General features: G+C 36.9%; 1 protein-coding gene and 1 long non-coding RNA gene across 2 annotated transcripts; one reads left to right on the forward strand and one right to left on the reverse strand.

The window, feature by feature from the left end:
* The first annotated feature begins 659 nt into the window (after window positions 1–659).
* On the forward strand, window positions 660–3,726 carry LOC136820451 (uncharacterized). Its single transcript, XR_010848587.1, has 3 exons — window positions 660–748; window positions 1,163–1,779; window positions 3,623–3,726. It is a non-coding gene; the product is annotated as an uncharacterized lncRNA (long non-coding RNA).
* A 539-nt stretch (window positions 3,727–4,265) lies between these two features.
* Window positions 4,266–12,707, reverse strand: LOC136820452 (very-long-chain enoyl-CoA reductase-like). The gene is made up of 2 exons (XM_067076637.1): window positions 12,626–12,707; window positions 4,266–5,512 (listed from the first exon to the last, which is right to left on the reverse strand). Exons 1-2 carry the CDS (start codon window positions 12,629–12,631, stop codon window positions 4,607–4,609), a joined length of 912 nt encoding a protein of 303 aa, XP_066932738.1. The 5' UTR covers window positions 12,632–12,707; the 3' UTR covers window positions 4,266–4,606.
* Between the last annotated feature and the right edge of the window lie 10,029 nt (window positions 12,708–22,736).

The raw sequence follows: 22,736 nt of genomic DNA on the forward strand, positions 1-22,736 counted from the left end.
AAACGGGGTGGAAATTGTACTTGCAAAAACCCCAAAATAAGGTAAATATAGGCTAAAAGCAGGCTATTTAGAGCTGAATAACGGACCTTCTCTTTGAAAGCTGATAAAATTCTTAAAAAATAATAAACGGGGGGGGGGGGGGGTCCTAATAAGGTCCGGTGGGGGTGGAATATTTTCGAAAAATTAACAAGCGGGGGGGGGTGTTTATTTGGAACCTAAGAGTACACCCTTTAATTTTAATGCGTCCCTTTTTTGTCTTATCTTCCTAACCTGAATGTGTTCCACGAAAGAAATCCTGGTCCTCTAATCCACTATTATCAAAGGGCCTAAAATCTGTTTACATCTCAACATTTCATGAAAATTATAGGCTCAAACGATGATCCTCTAGATTTGTTAGTATTTTTTCACATACACACAAAAATTTAAGAAAATTCTTTGAAATCAGAAAAATCAACTTGCAACTCAAGCAAAATATGGAAGATATACTAGTAAATGTGACAGTAATATCATTTTTGCTGTTCCGTTTCATAATGTAGAAGCAAACATAAACACAAACAGTGCCATTAATTTCCTCGACTTTTTTGTTAGTATGTTATTTGATGACACGATGTATTGTTATTTTTGCTGACGTCAGCTGGAATGAGGCCTTTAATAAACGGACTTTCATCAAATTGGTAAACAGTTATTTGAAGATATTGATTAGTACAGAAGGAAGTCATTTATACTTTAAAAGCTGAAATTGAAGATGGTAAGTTCCTGCTTAAAAAGCGATTTATTGACCTTTTTATTGCGTAAATTGCACGAATTGGTGGCGCGTTTTAATTTATTTGCAATAGCTGCTTGAAGGAGGTCTTTTTGCAATAAGAATCGGGCTTCTTATTCTTTCTGAACATGATTTTGACGGTACTTTGTTATATATGATTTATCCATCACGGCCCCAAAGGTAGTGGCAGGCGGGAAATAAAGTCAACTTCCTCCGGTACCAAATTGATTTGAAATAAGCAAACAGTTAAAATATGCCATAGTCTATCAATAAACGAAAAACTCACTTCCCCCGAGGAAGCATGTTAGATAAAACTAGGTCTGGAGAGTTAGAGATTACACTCCTGTTGCCAACATATTTGACCGAAAGAAAACTTTAGAAAACTTTTTCTGATTTTAGAGGACGCTTTCCATATGTGTGGTAGCATTGGTGTCTATTCAGATGATGCAACAAACTTCTGTTTCCTGTAACAAAAAATTCAATCCAAACGCCATTAAACAACACACGAAAGTACCACATGGTATTATCATAGAGAACACCATTAAAAAGCGCATCAAAAATTTCTTCCGAAAAATCAAGGTACCAACGTATAAAACCTCCATCAGTGGAAAAATTTGCCCGAGAAGATCCTCTTTACTCATTTCTCGTCAAGTTACCCAGCTCAAAAAGTCGTTAACAAGTTCTACCCATAGCAAAGGCTTTAGAACCTGTAGCAAGATCATTCTCTGGCCATTCAGAAAAACAACTAGCAAGAAACCATTTTATCCAAGACCACCACAGGGCATAATACCACCCATGGGTGTCATACCAGATAAAAGACGAGGTCGCTGTGTTATATCGACCATGACGACAGAGGAGAGGCGAGCACGAAATGACCTGAACCCTCATGGGGTCAGGAAAAATCGTATCTGTGTTCGAAAGGAGGGAGCTTGCCAGGAAGTAGGTGAAACGGATCCACATACTCCAACAATCGCTATGTGTCGATCTTGTCGTTTCACTGTTTACATCCCTGAAAGGTAAGATATACCACTGTCTCAGTGCCCTACGGAACATTTTGGCTCATTCCCGTTGGGTGTTGGTGATAATGGTTAATAAGTTTTTTCTCATTTCAATAGTCCTTTTCATAAATTATTTTGAATCCAACAACTGTCTCGTTTTAAAGCTATTATGTTGAGCGAGATGTCGAGGTGATTAAATCCCTTGAGCCTTCAAATGTTTCTTTTATAAATCGAGTAAGCTTTGAATGAACTCCCATGGTTTCAGCCCCCCCCTTAAAATAAGGGGGGACTTAAATTTTTAAAAAAAGCTTTAAGGGGTCAAATTTTTGGAAAATCTGAAGTAAGGGGGGGGCTAGGGCTTAAGGGCACCAAAGAAACAAATAAATATTATCTGAGGGGGGAGTAATTTTTGACAGTTGAGAAGAATTTCCTATTCTTATTTCAGACTCAATTCTTTTCTCAAGAATCTGTATTTCAGCCAAATGCATTAAAATTTGATTTTTTTTCAAATTCGAATGTTTCTAAAATCTAATCGAATATCTTGTAAAATCGAATGTTTTCTAAAATCGAATGTTTTCTAAAATCTAATGTTTTCTAAAATCGAATGTTTTCTAAAATTGAATGTTTCCTGAAATTGAAAAAATGATCTCTTTAAAAACAAACCTTTGTTTATATTTTATGTTCACTTTGTCAGATTTATGTTATGGAGAAATATTTACAAATATGGTGTAGAAAAATTGCAAAATCTAATAAACTTTTTTAGCTGCTCATAAGATTCTTATCAAGGTTTACAAGTTATGTTTGCTGTTGGTAAAAAAGATGAAAGATTGTTGTTTTTTGCATTGCTACTCTTGTTTGTCTCGTTCGTCTTGTCTACTTCACACGGTTTGCAATTCGAGTGTTTTTTAAATTAGATGACAAATGACTTCTTTTTTATTCTTTTATGTAATCTGTTTTTTTTAGTATGATAACAAACTTTTTTAAAAAAACTAATAATTTAAGGGGGGACATCAAAATATTGGAGTGAAAATTAAGGGGGGAGTACCTTTTAAGGGGCAGCTTTAATAAATTTTGGAAGATAAGGGGGGGAAATGGATAAGGGGTAAATTTCTGTTTTAAGGGGGGACTGAAATCATGGATGAAACCATGACTCCTTTGGGGCTCAATTACCATAGAACTATTCTGAAAACGAGGTAAGTATTGCTCGTGACGAAACTTATGAAAAGGTTTATATGAATGAGATATATGGCCTTTTCCAACTGTAGTCAATGTGGTTATTTTTTTGTTTTGTGGGAGGATTTAGTTATGTTATCTTACAAAACCTGATGACTAATGAAAAGGGAAAGTACATGAAGCTGCAGAGATGAAAAAACACGGGTTGCGTCAAATCACGCTTTTACTCGAAATTTTTATGACCTTCATTTCAGGGGGGGGGGGGTTGTACTTTTACGGTGTGACGGATTGGCCCTTTTTTAGTACGGTATTACGGGATTTGACGAAAAAAAGGCGGTATTTTAAAATCAGACGGTGACGGTATTTGGCCTTATTTTTTGTCAATATGCCGGTATTTAAACCTGTACAAACCGGTGTGACGGTGTTATTATTTTTTTCAATTTTCGGGATTCTGGGATTGAGCAAAAATTTTGACGGGAAAACGGTATTTCGAACCCCTACGAACCCCCCCCTTTCAAGTTGGTTGGAATTTATCAACACTAATAAAGTAATTACTGGGAGATGTAAAACGAGTAATCACATGTTTTGACTGCACTGCTATAATTTTGCAACCCGTGCATTGCAGTATGTAAAGTGCAAAGTCGAAATCAACCGGAAGTGTTGATATGATTAACGTTCTTTTTTTTAGTTTCTTTCCAAATTCCTTCATTCATTTTCAATGTGGCAACGGTGAAGATGCTAAATGTTTAATGTCAGAAGGTGCTTGTAAGAAGAGACAATTACGTCATCATATCAAAGCTATCGGTCACCGTAACAATCGAAATGCCGCTTTAACTATCACAACTGGCTGTGCGTGTGAAATTCTCGAGAACAGCATGTTTAGGACGTTTGTAAAATAGTTGAAAAAGTTTCTTTGTAATAAAAGTCTATTTCAAATTAGCTGGCAGTGTTTTTTCATACCTCAATAACTTTTGATAAAGTTTGAATTATGCAGAGTTTCTGATACAAAAATGAAGATCATTATTCTACAAGAAGTTGATTTTCTTCTTCCTCATTTTTCATTTTCGTTTTTCCGTCTTTTGAATTTTTTCTTTTTTGATAATATTCCACTCCGGATTATCTTTTTAACGAGCACAAAACCGCTAACTAATTCAAATTCTATCAAAAAGTTATTGAGGTTTGAAAAAACACTACCAGCTAATTTGAAATAGACTTTACTTTTATCTTAAAAAGAAAAATCTTCGATGGTGTTTGTAAAAAGAAAAATGTTGAAACGATCTTTAAACAATCCTCCCTATCTTAAAAGTCTTGTAATATTTTGCTTATTTTTGATGCAAAATAAGAATAATATTTTCTTTCATATAATTAGCAGAATCTAGATATTTCACAATAAAAGTTGACAATATAGTTCAAAAGATATACCTAATAGAAAACGGAATACAAAAAGGTTGATATGGCCCAAATAATACAGTGTGCACAGAAAAAAATGGAACATATTTTAGAAATAAAAACCTCATAACACAGAGTATAAGTGATTTTTATTTCTCATGAAGCAATTCAAATTCATTAGTACAAATGTTTTTTTTGCGGCCTTTTTTACGATTTTAATTTATTTTCTACCTTTTTCTTGGCACACTGTATGTAATCAAATTATAAGTAAATCTAGTCACAATTAAAGAACAAATGGGTAAATAGCTTTTCTTGAGCGTGGATAGTCTTTGAACTCTTTGCGATAATTTCTATGCTTTTTCAACGCCCACACAGTCATCTGGGCGGCACCTACAAAAGCAAAAAGCCCTGATGTCAAAGCTTGTGTCATGGTAGTGAAGAAGAGCCATGATCCAACTTCGTACGTGTAGTTAGCGCATGAAACGAATGAAAACATTGCAGTGAAAGGGTTGCCAGTCGGTTTCGGAATTCGACGTTCTTTCGTTCCCTCTGGTCTCAAATTCCTCAAAGCCACGTGGCACGAAAAGTTACCAAGTTGACACAACACGAATCCAGCAAGACTTCCATAAATTTGAGCATCTCCATAAGAGGGTGGCGTGTAAAGTGGATGGTTGACGAAATATGCAACCATACATGCGAAAAGCCAGTAATAAGATGAATTTTTGAAGATATTTCGAACGGGCATAGTACCATTTGAAAAACGATGAATGAATTGAGTTTCAAACAATCGTTTAGCATAATGAAAACAAAAAGCACCACAAGCAATGTGAACAACAGGGTGCATTTGTGCTGCTGCATTTGCACCATAGATGAAAGATGGTCTCATGTAGAAAATGGGGTACAGGAAAAATGGACCAGCATACTCTGTCAAAAACACAGTTTTCCAACCAATTTGAGGACCCAAATCTCTGAAAAAGAGCTTTGCATTATTTTCGAATTCTAAGGATTTTAAGGTTGTGTCATCTGATAACATTTTACCACGAGGTTCAGTGCGGAATGATTGTCGAGAGGTGTAATATTTGGGTTTGGCTTTGCTGAAAGCTTCTTTGATTTCTCCAATAGTCGCATAGATTGAGACATCATTGAGCTCATGAATGGGTTCTCTTGTACGTGCATTGATGATTTCAACCTTAAAAAGTAAAAACAAAGACATTTAGTACTTCAAGGGACAAAAAAGCAATAAAAATAACTTTTTTAAGTGCATATTTCAGCAACCATTCTCACAAAATTTCATTTAAAAGACGTATGCTTCTTTCAAAAAGAGACCCTGAAATTTGTAAATTTATATTGGCACAAAAGAACCATGTGGAACTAGAACCTGTGTTTGGATAATTATAGATCTTAGGACCTCTCAATACTTGAAAAATAAAAGGAAAATCATGTCAAGTCTGTCAAGTATACATTAACTTTTGAAGAGGGGGCGGGTCCAGGTTCAATCTTCAGTTGATAGTAAACAATTTCAATCTTCAGTTGATAGTAAACAATTCTTTCTTTTATTTACTGATCAATCTTTTTATTTAAATCATGATGTTATAATTGGTGTTTTATTACACAAAAGATTTACAAATTACCAAACGTGACAAAATACTCTGATACTGAAATCACCTTGTTTTTACTTTTCCAATAATAATCTTCCACAATTTTCCACAATTTCATAAAATCAATACTGAACTCTTAGGTGCCAAATAAACGGGGGGTTCGATTAAACTGGGGGGGGGGGGGTGGGTTTGGAAATTGTACTTCTGAAAACCCAAAAATAAGGTCAATATAGGCTAAAATCATGCTTTTTGGAGCAAAATAAGGCGACTTCTTCTTGCTAGCTGAAAATATTCTTAAAAATTAATAAACAGGGGGGGAGTCCTAATAAGGTCCGGGGGTGGGAAAATTTTTGAAAAATTAACAAGCGGGGGGGGGGGCGTTTATTTGGCACCTAATAGTAAGTTGGTCTAATGTTGACATCACTCTTCTAATTCTGACACCCTACTTTAGAAATAGGATTATTAGGAAGTTCTAGATCACTGATGGACAAAAGATTTTTTTCCTCCCAATTTCTAATTATGGGGGAGGGTGGTTCAGGGGATATTCTGGGAATGTTCTATATTTTTTCCCAATTTTTTTGCCAATTCCAAAATTCAGTTGAACACGTCATGCCAAGGGTCGTACCTGCCTCAACTTCAAAATGAACATGTGGGGGAAGAGGGGTCTAAAAATAGTTGTTTGTGAGGAAGTAACAGCTTTTTGAATAACAAATTACTCCAGAGTATAATTTTATAATGGTAACGTCATATAATTGGTTTGTCTTTTACAACACAGCTGTTACCTAGGTAAAAGATAACCAACGGATTAGAATAGGTGGATTAACTTCTCTCGTTGCTCCCAAGAGAGATCCATTGTCTTCTCATTGTTACAAGAAAAATCTGTAAATGACTCTGCGCACTCCTCGTTTAGTTTTTTCATTGTTTTTATAAGAACAATTTTCCAATTTATACAGTTTCGAAAACGAATTTGTCCTATGATTCGATCAATTTTGATGATTTTGCAAATATTTTAAATCCTGCACTTAAGTTTTAGCATCAACAAACGCTAGACCAGTTTTAATGTAAATTCTTAATCTTTTGTCAATGACAATCTTCAGATAAGTGAAAATTAACGTATGGTCTATAACTAAGAAACTATCGATGGGTCACGAATGGGTTGCATACTGGTGAAAGAAGACTGTATTTAGAATTAGGAAAATAAATTTCAAATTATTTGGCTAATTTCTGCATTGGATAGAAAGGGCTAAAAAAGTGCATTTTCTTATTTAAAATGTACCACGTGATACGTAATGACCAATGAAAATGTTGAAAGTAATGATTTTTTACAACTTTTTTACAACTTATCAAGTTTTAATTGCTAGCAAACTCGTAAAAAAGTTTGATAACCTAACGAGGAGTGTTTTCTATGAGTTCTTAATCCACCTATTCTAATCCGTTGAGATAACTAATCCTGTTTTCCTGATGGCTGGGGAGTAATTTGTTATATTCAAACAAACAATTTTCTGTTAAGAGCCCGGTAAACATTCCATTAACTCATCCAAATGATAAGAACAGTTAGGGCTATACTGTAAATGGCGCAGTAGTATGGTAATATGCTTTCGCTTTTGCCAAATTTACATTGTTGTTGCCAGGTAAAAAAAGAATGAAGATAAGAGATTCAACAAAATCTGTTATTGATGTTTTTTTCTCATTCTTAATCATATTTTTCACCTTCAAGTTGGTTTTTTTGTTATTTGGAATGTTTGTGTTTTTCTTTCAAAATGGCAACCTCGTCAATTGCTCCTAGTCTACTTCACTGGACTCAGCGTCATCAAAAATTATTAGAAATCAAAGTTTCAGCCGGTTGACAAACAATATCATCCACCAGAATGCGTCCTCTCTTATTTCCCCCCTATTTTCTACTTTCCTATCTACTATCCTGATTTTCTGATTCTTTCAATTGTTTCTAACTGTATTCTAATAGACCAGCGTCCGAGATTCAAAAGAGGCCTTAAAAATGGTTTTCCTAGGGCACCCCTTAGATCAGGGCAAATTTTTGATATTATGCTCCTAATAGGGTGTAGAATTGACAAAAAAAATTTGCCCTTGGAATCTCCTGCAGTTTTTGAGTAAATCGATTTTTAGTTAATCGATAGAACTTATCAAGGGTCCCCCTTTACTAACGGTTTTTTCGAAATCTGAAAATGAAATAACTGAGGCTACCAACGGATTCAGCGTGAAAAGTAGATAAAGAAAATGGGGTTATTTGTTAAGTTTCGACCACCTGGTGCCGAGAAATGGCATTTCTAAGGCTAAAAATCGACAATTTTGGGCGTTTTCCGATGACGTCAGCATTTTTCTAGGGGCATTTCCAGAAAAAATCATTTCCACAGCTGGATAGCCCTGAATTAGTACTATCCAAAAATGGTATGGTTTGTTAACTTTCAATGTCTAGATCTCGAGATATTTTGGTTTAAATATTGGAAATTATTGATATTATTTGCTGAGTCAGCAGTTTTTCAGCATATTTTATCCACCTTAAAAATGAAACTTAAAGGGGAACTAAACATTTTTTGAGGTCATGCTTTTTTTGTCTCCAAGAACTACACAACACAGTATAATTTCGAAAAAATATAATTTCCACTCTCAATGTCTTTCCTATTTTGTATAAAACCTTCTTTAAAAAACGTATAATTTGTTTAAAATGAACCCCCACTTTACACATGTTTGTGACGTCATATCGTTCATATTTTCTATGAATTTTGTGTATGTTCATCAACTTTAAAGCTTGATATTTCGTGAACAAGAAATAATAGGAAGATAGTAAAATCATTTTTGATTTCAGGAAGGATTCAGTTTTACGTGGACTAAATTTGGGGTTTTCAGCTTATTCCAATAAAAAGTGCAATTTTTTCAATCGACTCTAAAATCATTTTCACTCACCTGTTTTCGAAAGTTCAAACATAGTTTTACTCCACTCAAAAATGGCTTTTTAATGAATTCGGTCTCTTGGTTAAACCATTTGTGGATAAAAAGTTATGGCTACACTAAAAAGTTAAAGGTTCTCTATCAACTAAAAGTAAGAGCTTTTCCAATTACTTTCTGAACGTGTTTACGTCAAACAGATGGCTCGACCTATTCCCCTAACAAAATACGCATTGCTTTAAAAAGATTAGATTTTCTGTAAACATAAAGAGCTATATCTTTTGATAGAGAAGTTTTTAGAGAAAAATATTTTCAGAGGTCATTCCTTGGAAGTATGTGATGTGATTTAGGTATTTTCAAAAAAATGTTTAGTTCCCCTTTAACAAATAACCCTACAGGTAAAAGCACTCTTAAAAATTTTGGAATTTGATAGCCATGATGCAACTACCTTGAGGTCGGGTAACTTGCATCAATGGAGGCCAACTAGACTAGTAAACTAGTCATTGAAAACAGACCCATATACAAAAAATTCAAACTCCAAATAAAAAGAATTGAAGAGGTGAGGTTGCGTGTCTTTTCTGAATTTCAACGACTAGAAGCTTCTTCCCTCAAAAAAGGTTGTTTAATTTTACAACCTTTTTTAGGTTTTTGAGAATCCATCCGACTTTTTTGACTAAATGATATTTCATAGTAACATTAAACATGGGAACATATAAATAAATTAGCATTTCCAAAAATACAATAAAGAGAAAGAAAAATAAATGCAATCCCGCACGGGTCAGACATACAGAAATCTGTATGTCTCTCCTTACGAATTTAGGTGAAGAAAAAAAAGGCGTTGGAAGAAGCTTCTGGTCGGTTATTTTCCTTTTCTCTCATGCGCTCTGAATATTTAATTAGTGTTTATACATTATTTGATTGACAGTTTTATTATAAGTAATAGCCGACTAGTTTACTAGTCTAGAGGCTAACATATCAATTCTTCCCACGACTAACGTCAAATTGACGCTAATTTGAAAACCTCCCCACCCCCACCTCTTAACGCCAAAGTTTAAAAATCATCAAAAATTTATGAAACTCTAAATTTTCTCATTCACTTTCATCATCGCTTAGTCAGCCATCTTTAATTTCACTAGGGCTTGCTCAGTTTACATTTTAAAAATAATGGAGATAATTTCAAAACTTTTTTCGGAAAGTTGGTGGGATTAATTATCTCCGTAATCATAATCAACAAAATAGTGTCATTTCACAAAAAAAAACCGACCATCGGCAAAATTCAAGGGCCGGGCGGATCGTCTAAACAAAAGGAACTCAAGACATAAACATCGGGCTGTTTGTTTTGGTTAAAATTGTTCTATAAAATAGCGAGCCGAACGAATACTTTATAGGTTTATTAAAGGTTTTTTTATCAAAGAAATATGGAAAGTAACATTTGTCATGGAATGAAAGTCTGAAAAATAGATATTTCTGGTTAAATTTCTTACCGTCATAGACTGTAACCCCCACACCCCACGTGCGTTTGCGTAGGGTAAAATGGCGAAATGCGAAAATCAATTTTGGCAAAATTTTTTTGAAAAATGACCCTACAAGATTTGACTATATCTTTTTATTCCATGAAGAGATCACTTTCAAATAAAAAATATATTGACAATGAATGGGTAAGCTTTCTAGAAATCCAAACTTAAATTGCATAGCTTTTACCAAAAAATAGCACTTTAGGATCAGAAACAGTCAAAAACCAGCTTTTTCCAATTTTCTTTGAGTTGCAGGAATTAATTCCTTGTTTGTTTTGATCTGAAGTTTTCAGTAGGCTGGCCAACATGGTTCCCTTGCTCATATCAGGGGGGCGAGACGGGGGTAAGAGGATTAAAGTTTCTAAGTAAAATCTTAATTATCACCCAAAAAAGTGCCTTTTTTTGTCCATATCTTTTAAATAGATTGTCCCAGCCTTATCCCTCTTTCAGTAAAGCTTCCTATACCTTTTGTCCTTCAGAAAAACCAAAAATATTGGCCTTAATTGCTTGCTTTCAGTTCCTGTAGCCAGTAGTGTGACCCCCTGTATTTCTATTTTAATTCGCTCGGGTTTTTTAATAGAGATGTCACATGACTCAAATACACCTTTTTTCAAAGAGGACGTCCTGATGAATAATTATGTAGTCCAGCCATAAAAACAATGACAGAGCCATGTATAATTACTGTATCATGCATATTGTAATAATTATGCATGGTTTTATCATTGTTTTTCTGCTGGACTACATAATTACTCAACAGGGTGGCCTCTTTGAAAAAAGGTCTATCCCGCAGTCTTATTGGACTAGAAAAAGTGAAAGTGAAATTGCGCGATCTGATTGGATGAAAAAAGACCGCGGGAGCTGGAACCGAATGGAATTCTCTAGAATTCTCATTCTAAAATAAGATGGCGGCGAGAAAAGCACGTCTTTTGCTTTGGACGAAAGGTTGTAAATCTTATCTTATCTCATTTACTTTAATTAGCAGAGGCTTCTTCAATGTTTGGGGAAGGTAAGTCTGTAAAAGTTATTTGTTTTTCGGTGGAAAAAAGTGTTTAAAAAAGCATTTTTTGTGCTCAAGGTTTATTTTTCTTCACAAATTTTTGTCTTCAATCTTAAATAGATGAACAAGTATTTCACTGATGGTTATAATTTTTTTCACAGAACATAGTAAAACTATTCAGGAACTTGGACCTTTTTACAGAATTTCAAAAAATCTGTTAGTTCTGTGGGGAGATATATTGAAAAGTTTAGACATGGGTAGTTCGTGTTCGTGTTTCACGTTCCCAAACCAAACGCACGCTCCAGCTCCAACCCTAACCCTAACTGATAATAACCAAACCCCCGTCTAGCTCTAGCTAGGTCTGCAGATTGTAAAATTTCAGTCAGGCACATCCTGGCAAATGAACGGGGTATTTTTCACTTGCGACCATTGGCAAATGAACGGGGTCGAAAACGAAAGTGACGCAATAGCGCCGAATACCCAGTTTAATACACCGTTTAGGAGTCTCGCCATTTCGCGGTACTCCATTGCAGAGGCCCAGTAAAAATGGTAGGTAAAAATGCGCACTTTAGTACTGTGAAAGGTTAGAGGAATGTAAACATTGTGAATTTTTGTCTCTCCTTTAAAGAGAATGATTTAGATATTTGAACATGATATCAATGATAATTCATAAGTCTCTCGTGAAAATTTCACAAAAATTCATCAAGAGGAAAAGAAGTTATGATTAAAAGGAGTTCTTTACCTACCGTTTTTCTGCTATGTTTCCTTATGAGAACCAGATGTTTACCTACCGTTTTTTTACGGAGGAGAGTGAATTTTCCGTGATCGCTAAAATCAAAACAATGGAAAATTGGATTGACGCGTGCGCAGTCGACACTCCTAAACGGTGTATTGAACCGGGTTGGAAATATTTTGCTTCATTTCAAAGAACTGCATAGATGAAATTTTTTTTCCATGGGTCAATTTTGTCTTCGAAGATTGAAGAAACTTTTAACAAAAAAATAAAGTTCCCAGTTTTCTTCCTTTTTTCCCTTTTTCAGTTTGAAGTTCATTTTTATTCATTTTCACGCTTTTAGCCTGAAACGTCCTATCTCATTTACACTGGGTGACGAATACCCCATGCAAATGCTCACCCCATTCATTTGCCAGCCAGGATGTGCCTGACTGAATTTCACTTGCACCCTGCCGTGATGACCCCCTCCCCTAAGATGCAGAAAGGGTTATATGAAGAAATCATGAAAAAGCATAAAATGCTGGGATATAAGATAGCAAAGAGAAAAAGTATTTACCTTCATTTTGTCGGAAACAAAATAATTCTTCGCAGACGACCGACCAAAGCGACTGAGTGAGGAAAGTTTGAGATGGGAAAGGAAGGTCGAGCAAAATCGAAAGTGGATTGATCATTCTTTGCTTACTTTCGTGGTCACACTTACCCAAAATTTTGTAAGACCACATCCATGTAAATTCTTTAGTAAGCGAGACCAACCTAAAATGGTAGACGTTGTTGCGGGACTTTCAGTCGTCTTCATTTTTTGGTCGGAAGCAGCCGTTGCAGCCGCAGCAGCTTTTTACTACAGGCACCATAGTTATAAGGCACACTCACAGTTGACAGGTAACCATATATTTTTCGACTCACATATTACTCAGCTTTCGATAATTTGTTCAACAATGCAATACTTTGGGGCCGATTATGATGACCAAATTAATTTAAGTTTAAAAAGATAAAAACTGCATACACCGTTTAGGAGTCTCGCTATTTCACGGTACTCCATAGCAGAGGCCCGGTAAAAATGGTAGGTAAAAATGCGCACTTTAGTACTGTGAAAGGTTAGAGGAATGTAAACATTGTGAATTTTTTTCTCTCCTTTTAAAAAGAGAATGATTTAGATATTTGAACATGATATCAATGATAATTTTATAAGTCTCTCCTGAAAATTTCACAAAAATTCATCAAGAGGAAAAGAAGTTATGATTAAAAGGAGTTCTTTACCTACCGTTTTTCTGCTATGTTTCCTTATGAGAACCAGATGTTTACCTACCGTTTTTTTACGGAGGAGAGTGAATTTTCCGTGATCGCTAAAATCAAAACAATGGAAAATTGGATTGACGCGTGCGCAGTCGACACTCCTAAACGGTGTATTATTGCTCAGTCGGGTGTTTAAGATAAAAACTGCAATTATTGCTCTTTTCGGAAATTATTGCCGAAAACGGCAATTTTTTTAACGATGAAATGTTGAATCAGCAAAATGTGTTGTCCTTTTAAGGGCAAAGATGTCAGAGGTGTTTGAAAATAGAAAAATTGCATCGAGAAGATCGAAGAAAAAGGTTTTTTTTGATTTTTAAAAGTGATTTTTTCAATTTTTCGTTGCTCAATAACATGAAAAGTTCTAAAATTATAAGTTAAAAGATCCTGCCATCGATGCCGAAACACAGCCAGAAGAGATAACAAAAACCCCGTTGTACAATTTGTTTACATATGACTTGTTTGCTATCTTGCATTTCCAACAAAAACCAAGCTTTTGAGGTCGAGTGTAGTGAAGAACTTTCAGACGTTTCAGGTGGTCTCGATGAAACCGAAGTCACCGATGTTTACCAAACGACCGTTATGAGGGCGCGGAGCGCCCGAATAGGGAGTGTAGCATCCTTTGGCAAGATCCGCATACGCGGGACGTAAAAAATAATGTATATGTTTTATTTGAGTTTTTTAATTATTCTTCATTAAACGAGAAAGACTTTGTGGTTAGAGATCAAGCAAACATTACACTATTATTCCCATCCAGATTCGATAAAATATGATTCGATATTAAGTTGAAGTTGGTTTGATATTCTACGTTTGACGTTTGATATTCGTTTGATATTCTCAAATTTGGTTTTTGAAGTTCCTGTGATTACTTTTGGAATTGGAAACTATTGGAAGTCAATAGAGTTTATTCTCAAGGGTTTCTGTGCCAAATTTTACTGCTCTCTGTCGCAGTGTGCTCCCTCTAAAAATTGGCAACCTTCAAACCTCATTTCGGCCAAAATGACAAAATGGGCTCCTGTGGGGGAGAAGGTTCATCTTCGAAATTGGAAACTATTGGAAGTCAATAGAGTTTAATCTCAAGGGTGTCTGTGCCAAATTCCACCGCTCTTCATCGTTCTGTTTATGCTGGAGCTTTTTATTATTAATTTAAGAGAGGGTCTATTTTCACAGATACTTAAGATTTTTTTTTAAGACACATCAAATTATTTTGAGTTCAAAAGCCTTGTATAAAATACTCTCTGTAACAGTACAATCAGCTACGGTGCTATTTTTTGAGTTTTATTTTTTATTTTTGATATCTATATATTAATAGCGGTAGTCTGTATGTCGTTTTGTCTTTCTGTCTGTGTTACTTTCGTTTTCGTACGCAATGTTTTTGTTCTTTTAAAAGATGACTTTTGCTTCTTGCTCCACAAATGTGTTAAATCAGATTCGCCCCGTTTTATAAAGACTTTTTTTTGATTGATAGATTAGACTTTTTCTTTTTTGTTTTATGTTTTCGAATGTAAAGTAATTAACGACCTTATTTGATTTGAGACATTCGAATTCTTTTCAAAACAAAAGAAAATCTTTTAAAAAGAATCTGTCATGTTAAAGAAAAGAACAAATATAAAATAAAACACAAGGATCACATAACAAGTTTGTTAGAACAGCTAAATTAAAAATATATTCAAAAGGCGGTAAAAACTAGAATTCTTTCTTCGTAAAAAGTAGCAGTCTACGTAAAAAGGGACCTTTAAACATGTATGTCGATAATTATTTTGCTGTAAATCTAAGTCATTGTTGAATTTGAAAAATTACTGAAGTTATGACGAAGTTATTTTATAAAAAACAACATAAAATTGCGCTATCACGCTTTTTTGTCTGCGTGTCCTAGCTGCCTTCCAGGGGGACTATGGTTGCGAGCTGACTTTCGGCCCTGCCCCTCGGACCCTTAGCAAAATAAAGAGGAGAAGAAACAAGGGAAATTGTGTGAATTTTAATTCACTTTTTGGAACTAATTTGACCAAATTTCTATCTTTCTGGGGGCAAAAAGTTGAAATTTTCCTATTTTTCAAATTCTTAGTGGGACTGAAGTTTGATTTTCCGATTTTTCAAACTGCCATGTTTCAAAAAAGGCACCTTTAAGGCCGGCACATACCCATACCCTTCTCTTGCCTAAGTACCCCCTCCCCCGGGCTGCCTCTTTTTTTTATTATTTCACTCCGCTTATCTTGACATCAAAGTTTTCCTAAACATCAAGAACTACGGCAAATATAACACGAGCGAAGCGAGAAAAAAAATCCAATTGCATGCAGAGCCGTCTCGGACGTCGCTGGTCGCCGGTATGGTGTAATTTGGGAATGACGCCCTTTCTGTTTTCTGATTATTTTTTGCCACAAAAATCTTTTTCAAAATATGGTTAAAAGATACGTCACCCGAGAGGGATAGAGTCAAACTTTGAAGAGAATTCTTCCCTTTGATTTTGATTTCATCGTGTTTAAGCCACCTTCCCAACATCTCAAAGAACTTTAAATGCGTTCAGCAAACAGCTAAACCGGCGTGCGACGTTAATTTTTGTTATTTTATGCTGTGGAAAGTTGTATATATTGAGTAAATATTTTTGTAATTTTAATCAGGAAGATTTTTAAAGGCTGTTAAAAAAAAATTACAAAATTGAGTACAAGTGACTTTTCAAATACCTCCAGGTGCTTTTGGAACACCCCTGTCTTCATGCATTTCTAATTTTTCCAACATTCTCTTCCTTGGCATAGCTGTTTGGGAGAACGCGACCAGGCGACGGTCTTTTGAATAACTACATGTTTTTTTTCTATAGCATTTATTAGCATGTGCAGACTCAGTTTTTTGTACCTTTATCATTTGTTGGCTCTTTTGTTTTTTTTAAGAACAATATAATGCTAAACGTAATGCGAGCCTGACATAGCGCCATAGGGACAGACACTTGCTTATAAAAAGAACGTGTACAGTAATTACTTCAGCAGAAAAATATCTTATAAGTTGCTTTTTTGTCATTCTGCATTAATGATGGAGTAGTACATTTTGGATTTCTTCGCTTTGCGAAAACAGAATGTTCGTTCCGCAAGCCCTTTTATGTTGATACATCTTCGTTGGGAGGAACAGATGGTGATATTGAAATGATAAGTGCATACGAAGAAGAAGAGATATCTTACGTTGCAGATTCATCTGACCTGAACAAAGTATTCGAAGGTATTTAATCTTAATAATAATAGCGCCAATATTATCGTTTATAGTTTGCTCGCGGCTTATGCGCCATTATTGTTGTTATTACTTTTACGCTTAGTCAGCATTTGTTATACCAAAGCATTATTGTAATAATGGTAGACCTAGTTGCGAAACATATATTATATCTCGTGTTAGTAAACAAACACGCACGTCTCCACTACTTAATTATCGTGGTGATAGATTCGAATCATACTCACCACCATCGTCTTCAAGACTCACTGCTTTTATGCAAACAAACATTCTAAATCATCATGGCGAACAACAGAGCTCCTAAACAGTGGAGCCTCACTCGCAATGAAACTATAACTTCGTTTGAAAGTTGGAGACAAAATCTGCTGTACACCTTATCTTTGGATGCTAGCTTCGCCACCTTTCTACTGCCTAATACAACATGGTTGAAGAAAACCAGAGCAGCTCCCCTTCGTGGCTTCCAAGATGATGCAGAAGACGTCCCCAACCGTAGAACTGCTGCCGAGAAGGTAGCCCAACTAGATTTATTATTAGGACAAATCGCAAATTTTTGCCCCGGAATGGGATGAACAAGACATAGTCCTCGAGCCCCGCTCTGGCGATGGCAGCAACCGACACCTTTCATGGCCACCCCCTATGATCACCCGCCCGAAAGCTGGCAAGATCCGTATACCTTACTCCACGGACCAACCCAAAGTGCTACGCAAGAACCAACAGTTTGCTCAGATCATCCCAGCATCAGATCCAACACCAACTGTTCCATCTTCTCTCCCTGACCAATCATTTGAAGCAATCACACCTACACCTCCATTACACACCATCTTACTCGACGAAAGTAACCAACTCCCGCCCGACGTCCGGTCTGCTTTCAAAGATCTTCATCAAGAATTTTCATCCGTATTCGATCCCTCGTTTCCAGGATACAACGGAGCCAGTGGACCAATCAAAGCAATCGTCAATATGGGTCCAGTTGAACCTCCTCAACGTAAAGGGAAGGTTCCGCAGTATTCAAACGATAAACTTCACGAACTCCAAGCTAAATGTGACGAGTTAGAGAGACTCCAGGTCCTTCGTAAACCAGAGGATCTTGGTATAACTCCAGAGTATCTTAAACCCTTCGTTTCTCGTGAAGAAACCTTCAGGTGGATTTCGTCTTGTTACTTCCTTTGGTGAAGTAGCCCAATACTCCAAACCGCAACCCGCCCTCATGCCTGACGTTAATGCAACCCTCCAATCAATTGGCCAGTGGAAGTATATCATCCAAACTGACCTCACCCAAGCATTCTACCAAATTCCGCTTGCAAGGAACTCTGTTAAATATTGTGGAATATCGGCACCTTTTCGTGGCACCCGTGTCTACGCCAGATCTGCGATGGGCATGCCTGGATCGGAAACTGCATTAGAAGAGCTTATGTCCCGCGTCCTCGGTGAACTTATTGAGAACGGCTACGTAGCCAAAGTTGCCGACGATCTTTACTGTGGAGGGAATACACCTAGAGAACCTTTATCGAATTGGCGCAAAGTGTTGACAGCACTTGACACTAACAAACTAACGTTGTCCGCCCGCAAGACCGTTATTGCTCCCAAGTCCGCCACCATTCTCGATTGGATATGGTCAGAAGGAACCTTGAAAGCCTCATCACATTGTATTTCTACTCTCTCCACCTGTGCTCGCCTCGATAAAGATAAAGGCTTACGATCCTATTTGGGTGCCTACAAGTTTCTATCACGTGTCATCCCAAATTGCTCGACCTACCTCGCACCGTTAGAATCATTAGTTGCTGGCAAAGCCTCCACCGACGCTCTTAACTGGACCGATGAGCTCCTTCAAGTTTTTCGTGATTCCCAGTTACATCTACACAACAACCGTTCAATCACCATCCCTCAACCAGATGACCAACTGTGGATTGTCACAGATGGCACAGAAAAACTTCCCGGTATCGGTTCAACCCTGTACGTACAGCGTAACGGCTCCTTAAAGATTGCTGGATATTTCAGTGCCAAGTTGAAGGAACGTCAGATCTCATGGATCCCATGCGAAATCGAAGCCTTAAGTATTGCTGTGTCTCTACTCCACTTCAGCCCGTACATCATACAGTCCAAGCATCATGGCTTTCAAAAACTTGTCCAGGACACAGTTTTGGCTTAACATAGAATCATTATTGAGCTAGGCCGTGCGAAAAACATCAACAAGAATCCAGTCGCGGAGAAGTCAATTCAAGAACTCGAAGACGAAATCCTCAAGCTTGACAGAGACCGTTCCACCGTTACCAACTCCCAACTCGCCATAGCAGTAGCCAATTTGAATTCACGGTTACGCTCACAAGGCTTATCATCTCGAGAAATGTGGACCCAACGTGATCAATTCACCTCCACTCCCCTACCGCTCGACGACCAGAAGCTCATAGAAGAACAACACCACCGCCGTTTAATCTACAACATGCGCCACAATCAGATCAGCTGCAAGCCTTCCCGTAACGATCTAAATATCCTTGAAGGCTCAATTGTCTACATCAACACTGAACGGAACAAGACTCAATCTCGTCCACGCTACATCGTCTCATCCCAGGACGGCCCTTGGTACCGGGTAAAGAAGTTCATCGGCACTAACTCAGGAATCATTCCTACAGAGTCCACCGTAATCAACTGTCATACATACCCGTCCCAGACCCTCCTTCCTCCGGTCAGCCCACCGCGCACAATGACGAGGAAGAAACCACCCACGAAACTGAATCGCCGCCTGACACCAACACTGCCATCAGTGCCCCACTGCAACCTCGCGCAACAGTGGAACCCCCATCAGTGCCGATACCTCCTGCGGCTTTGACAGAACCTCCAACCTCTGTCAATGTTACCCCCAACGTTCAATCGCAAACACCTGACGTTGATATATCACGCCCAAAGCGACAGACACGTCTCCCTGTCCGCTTTAGCGATTACGATATGAGCTGAACTGTAACAGCCAGAAAGTTAATGTTTTCGCCGTTTGCAGAACACTATTCAGATTTATTGTTCCTGTCATTTATAGATCGCCCACGTGACGCATCGTGGGATTTGATTTTGTTGTTACTCAAGCTGTGACAGCTTGGTGTATTATATTCTGTTGAATATCATGTGATCACGCGTGTTTCTTATTCTACTATTGTTTGGTTGTTTTTGGTTTATCGTTCACTACACGTTTAGTATCGTTGAGACTCGAACTCAAGAAGCGAGAGTCATAGAGATGAGGCATCACGCCAATATTATCGTTTATAGTTTGCTCGCGGCTTATCCGCCATTATTGTTGTTATTACTTTTACGCTTAGTCAGCATTTGTTATACCAAAGCATTATTGTGATAACGGTAGACCTAGTTGCGAAACATATATTATATCTCGTGTTAGTAAACAAACACGCACGTCTCCACTAATTAATTATCGTAGCTAACTTCTCCGCCTCAAATCTCTTTCTTATATAAGCAACCTGAGCGTGGTCAAGAAAATTCCTGACTCGAAAATTGGAGTTTCTTATAAAAAAATGTTAAAAACAACATGTCCTATTTGCTTCGTCAAAATGGTTTTGAATTATAACCTGCAGTTAGTACAATATGACGGATAGATGGACAACTTCCTGCTTCTTGGGTTGACTTTTTTTAGGTATGTATAGGCAGCAGATAGCATAGGTAATGAAAATATACTTATGAATGAATAAATTTTTTTACAGTTTACATGTCAAGTCATGACAACTCTGGTAATGTGGATGATCTTTCAGACGTTTTTCAATTAGACAAGGAATTTGAGGGTTACAATGGATTCCTTGATGATGGTGATTTTTGGGATGATGTTGTTGAAGAATTACACGGTAAGAATGTAGATTTTGCATAGAATTACTACTCTCGAGTTCCTAATAAATGAATATAACGTATAAGTCTGAATTATATTAGAGACAGGAGTACATTTAGTAAGTGGCGAGATTTCTTGTAAATACCTATTTCTCGTAAAATTCTTTTTTATAAGCAAGAAAATGCGGAAATTTTTCGGAAATGAAAAATGGCACAACTTTCCAAATATATTGAGCTGACTGTGAGATAAGTAAACTTTTTTGGCCCAAAAATAGTGTAATATGGGGTTGTTTTGCTGAAAGACCGAGATCACAAATAACTTGTGTTCGCGTCGTCCGACCGACTTAAGTAAGTACCGTGAGATTGGGTAACTTACATCATTGGAGGCTAACATGCATAGCCCTCAAATGAAAGACCTGGCTGGTCATTAGTCACCAGAAGTAGATTACACCATATATACTGTTGCTAGTAATGACGGATGGGGTATAAATAATGAAAAAGATACCGTCAATAGTCGCTGGAATGAAGAAGAAACGGAAATGCATATGAATGAACAAGAATTAAAAGCAGTTTACTTAGCTGTGCTCTCCTTTCGTAGGGAAATAATAGACAAGAATAACGTAAGGGTTATGCCTGATAATTCAACAGCTATTGCTTACATTAATAACAAAGGTGGGTGCAAATCTCGAGTATGCAACAAAATTAGCCAGGACATATGGCAATTTTGTATCATCAACAAGGTTCATATATCTGCTGCTCATATACCAGGCATCCATATTAATAATAATAATAATAAAGCTTTACAGGTTTGCAGGCCACCGTGAAGACACATGGACCTCTATAAACCGCTCGTACTTTTTACAATGATCTTTTTGAATTAGAGTTTTTTTCGCGGGCTCACCCGGACTTTCCATTTTGTGTTGTCTTCCTTGATTTTAGCATTCATTTTTTCGGCTTCCTTACACCATTCTTTAATTATCCGTCTTTCATTTTTGGTCAAATCCTCTGTCACTCGGTAAGGAAAGCCTTTTTCTTTTGTTATTGCTTGCAACACTGTGTTCTTGTCCTCTTCGTTCGTAAATGTGACTTTAATTGGTCGGTATCTCGCTTTATCTTCTCTTTCTTTCGTAAATTTCCCGATCTGCTGCGTCTCGGTAATCTTTATATTCCTCAGATGGAGCCGCTTACCAATAATTTTGTCATGGATAAATTCTTCGTCCTCGATTTTTGTTTCTTCTTCAGTTTCATATGTCGATTCATCAATCCCATGAAAAATTAGGTTGCGTGCTGTCGATCGAATCAGCTGCTCCTCCTGCTTTTCTTTTCGAATCGCATCTGCAATGTTTTTCTCGATGTGTTTGGATGTGTTTTTAGCGTAGCTCATTGGTGGTCTTTTCTCTTTTTCCTTTTCGCCGATGCTTTCAATCTTCTTTTCAAGCGTGGCTATTCTGGTGTCGATAGTTTCTTTCATTTCGTTGACCATAACATTGACGTCTTGTGCTTTCAAATGGTTTATTTCTTCGTCCTGCCTTTTCATTATATTCACACAGGCTTTGATTTCGTTTTTGAATCCTTCAATTTTTGATGTTTCATTTGAATTATACCTTTCCATTACCTGTGGTGCGATTTTGGTACAGTTTTGACACTGGAAACTTCTTGATTTGTATGACAACTATATCTGGATCTGGTAAAGTGGCAGTTCTGTACAAAGATAATGGACTAAACGGTGGCACTTCCTGCATTGTAGGGTATCTTTTAGTGCGTTTTCTTCATTTATAATGCACTTTGACGGGCTGCAAAAGTTGTTTATTGATGGTAATTTTTGATTACTCTCTTGAATTTTTTCCGCCATCTTTGTGCATTTTTCAGACGACAACCGCTCAGTTTTGTATTTGACGTCAACGTCAACAATAATGTCATTGCAGACAAAGCATCAAGACAATTTATTGATTCTGCAGAATGGATGCTTGACCAAAGAATTTTTGACCTCCTCTGTGAGAAATTTGGGGTAATTGACATTGATTTATTTGCTACAAGTATGAATAAGCAATTAGACAGATATGTATCATGGAAACCAGATCCATACTCTGAGCATATAGATGCAATGTCAATACCATGGTATAATTATTACTGTTATATTTTTCCTCCATTCAGCATGATGTGGCCAATCAAGAAAATACGACAACAATCAAACAAGGCCCTGGTAATCGCTCCACTCTGGCCGACACAGACGTGGTTCACATCATTACTGCAACTAGCAATACAACAACCGATCATCATCAATGGCAAGCATCTCAAACTACCCGGGACAAAGAAACTTCATCCACTACGAAACAAAATGAGGT

This window comes from Clytia hemisphaerica, unplaced genomic scaffold (genome assembly GCF_902728285.1).
Source record: "Clytia hemisphaerica strain Z4C2 unplaced genomic scaffold, Clytia hemisphaerica genome assembly, whole genome shotgun sequence".
Lineage (NCBI taxonomy): Eukaryota > Metazoa > Cnidaria > Hydrozoa > Leptothecata > Clytiidae > Clytia > Clytia hemisphaerica.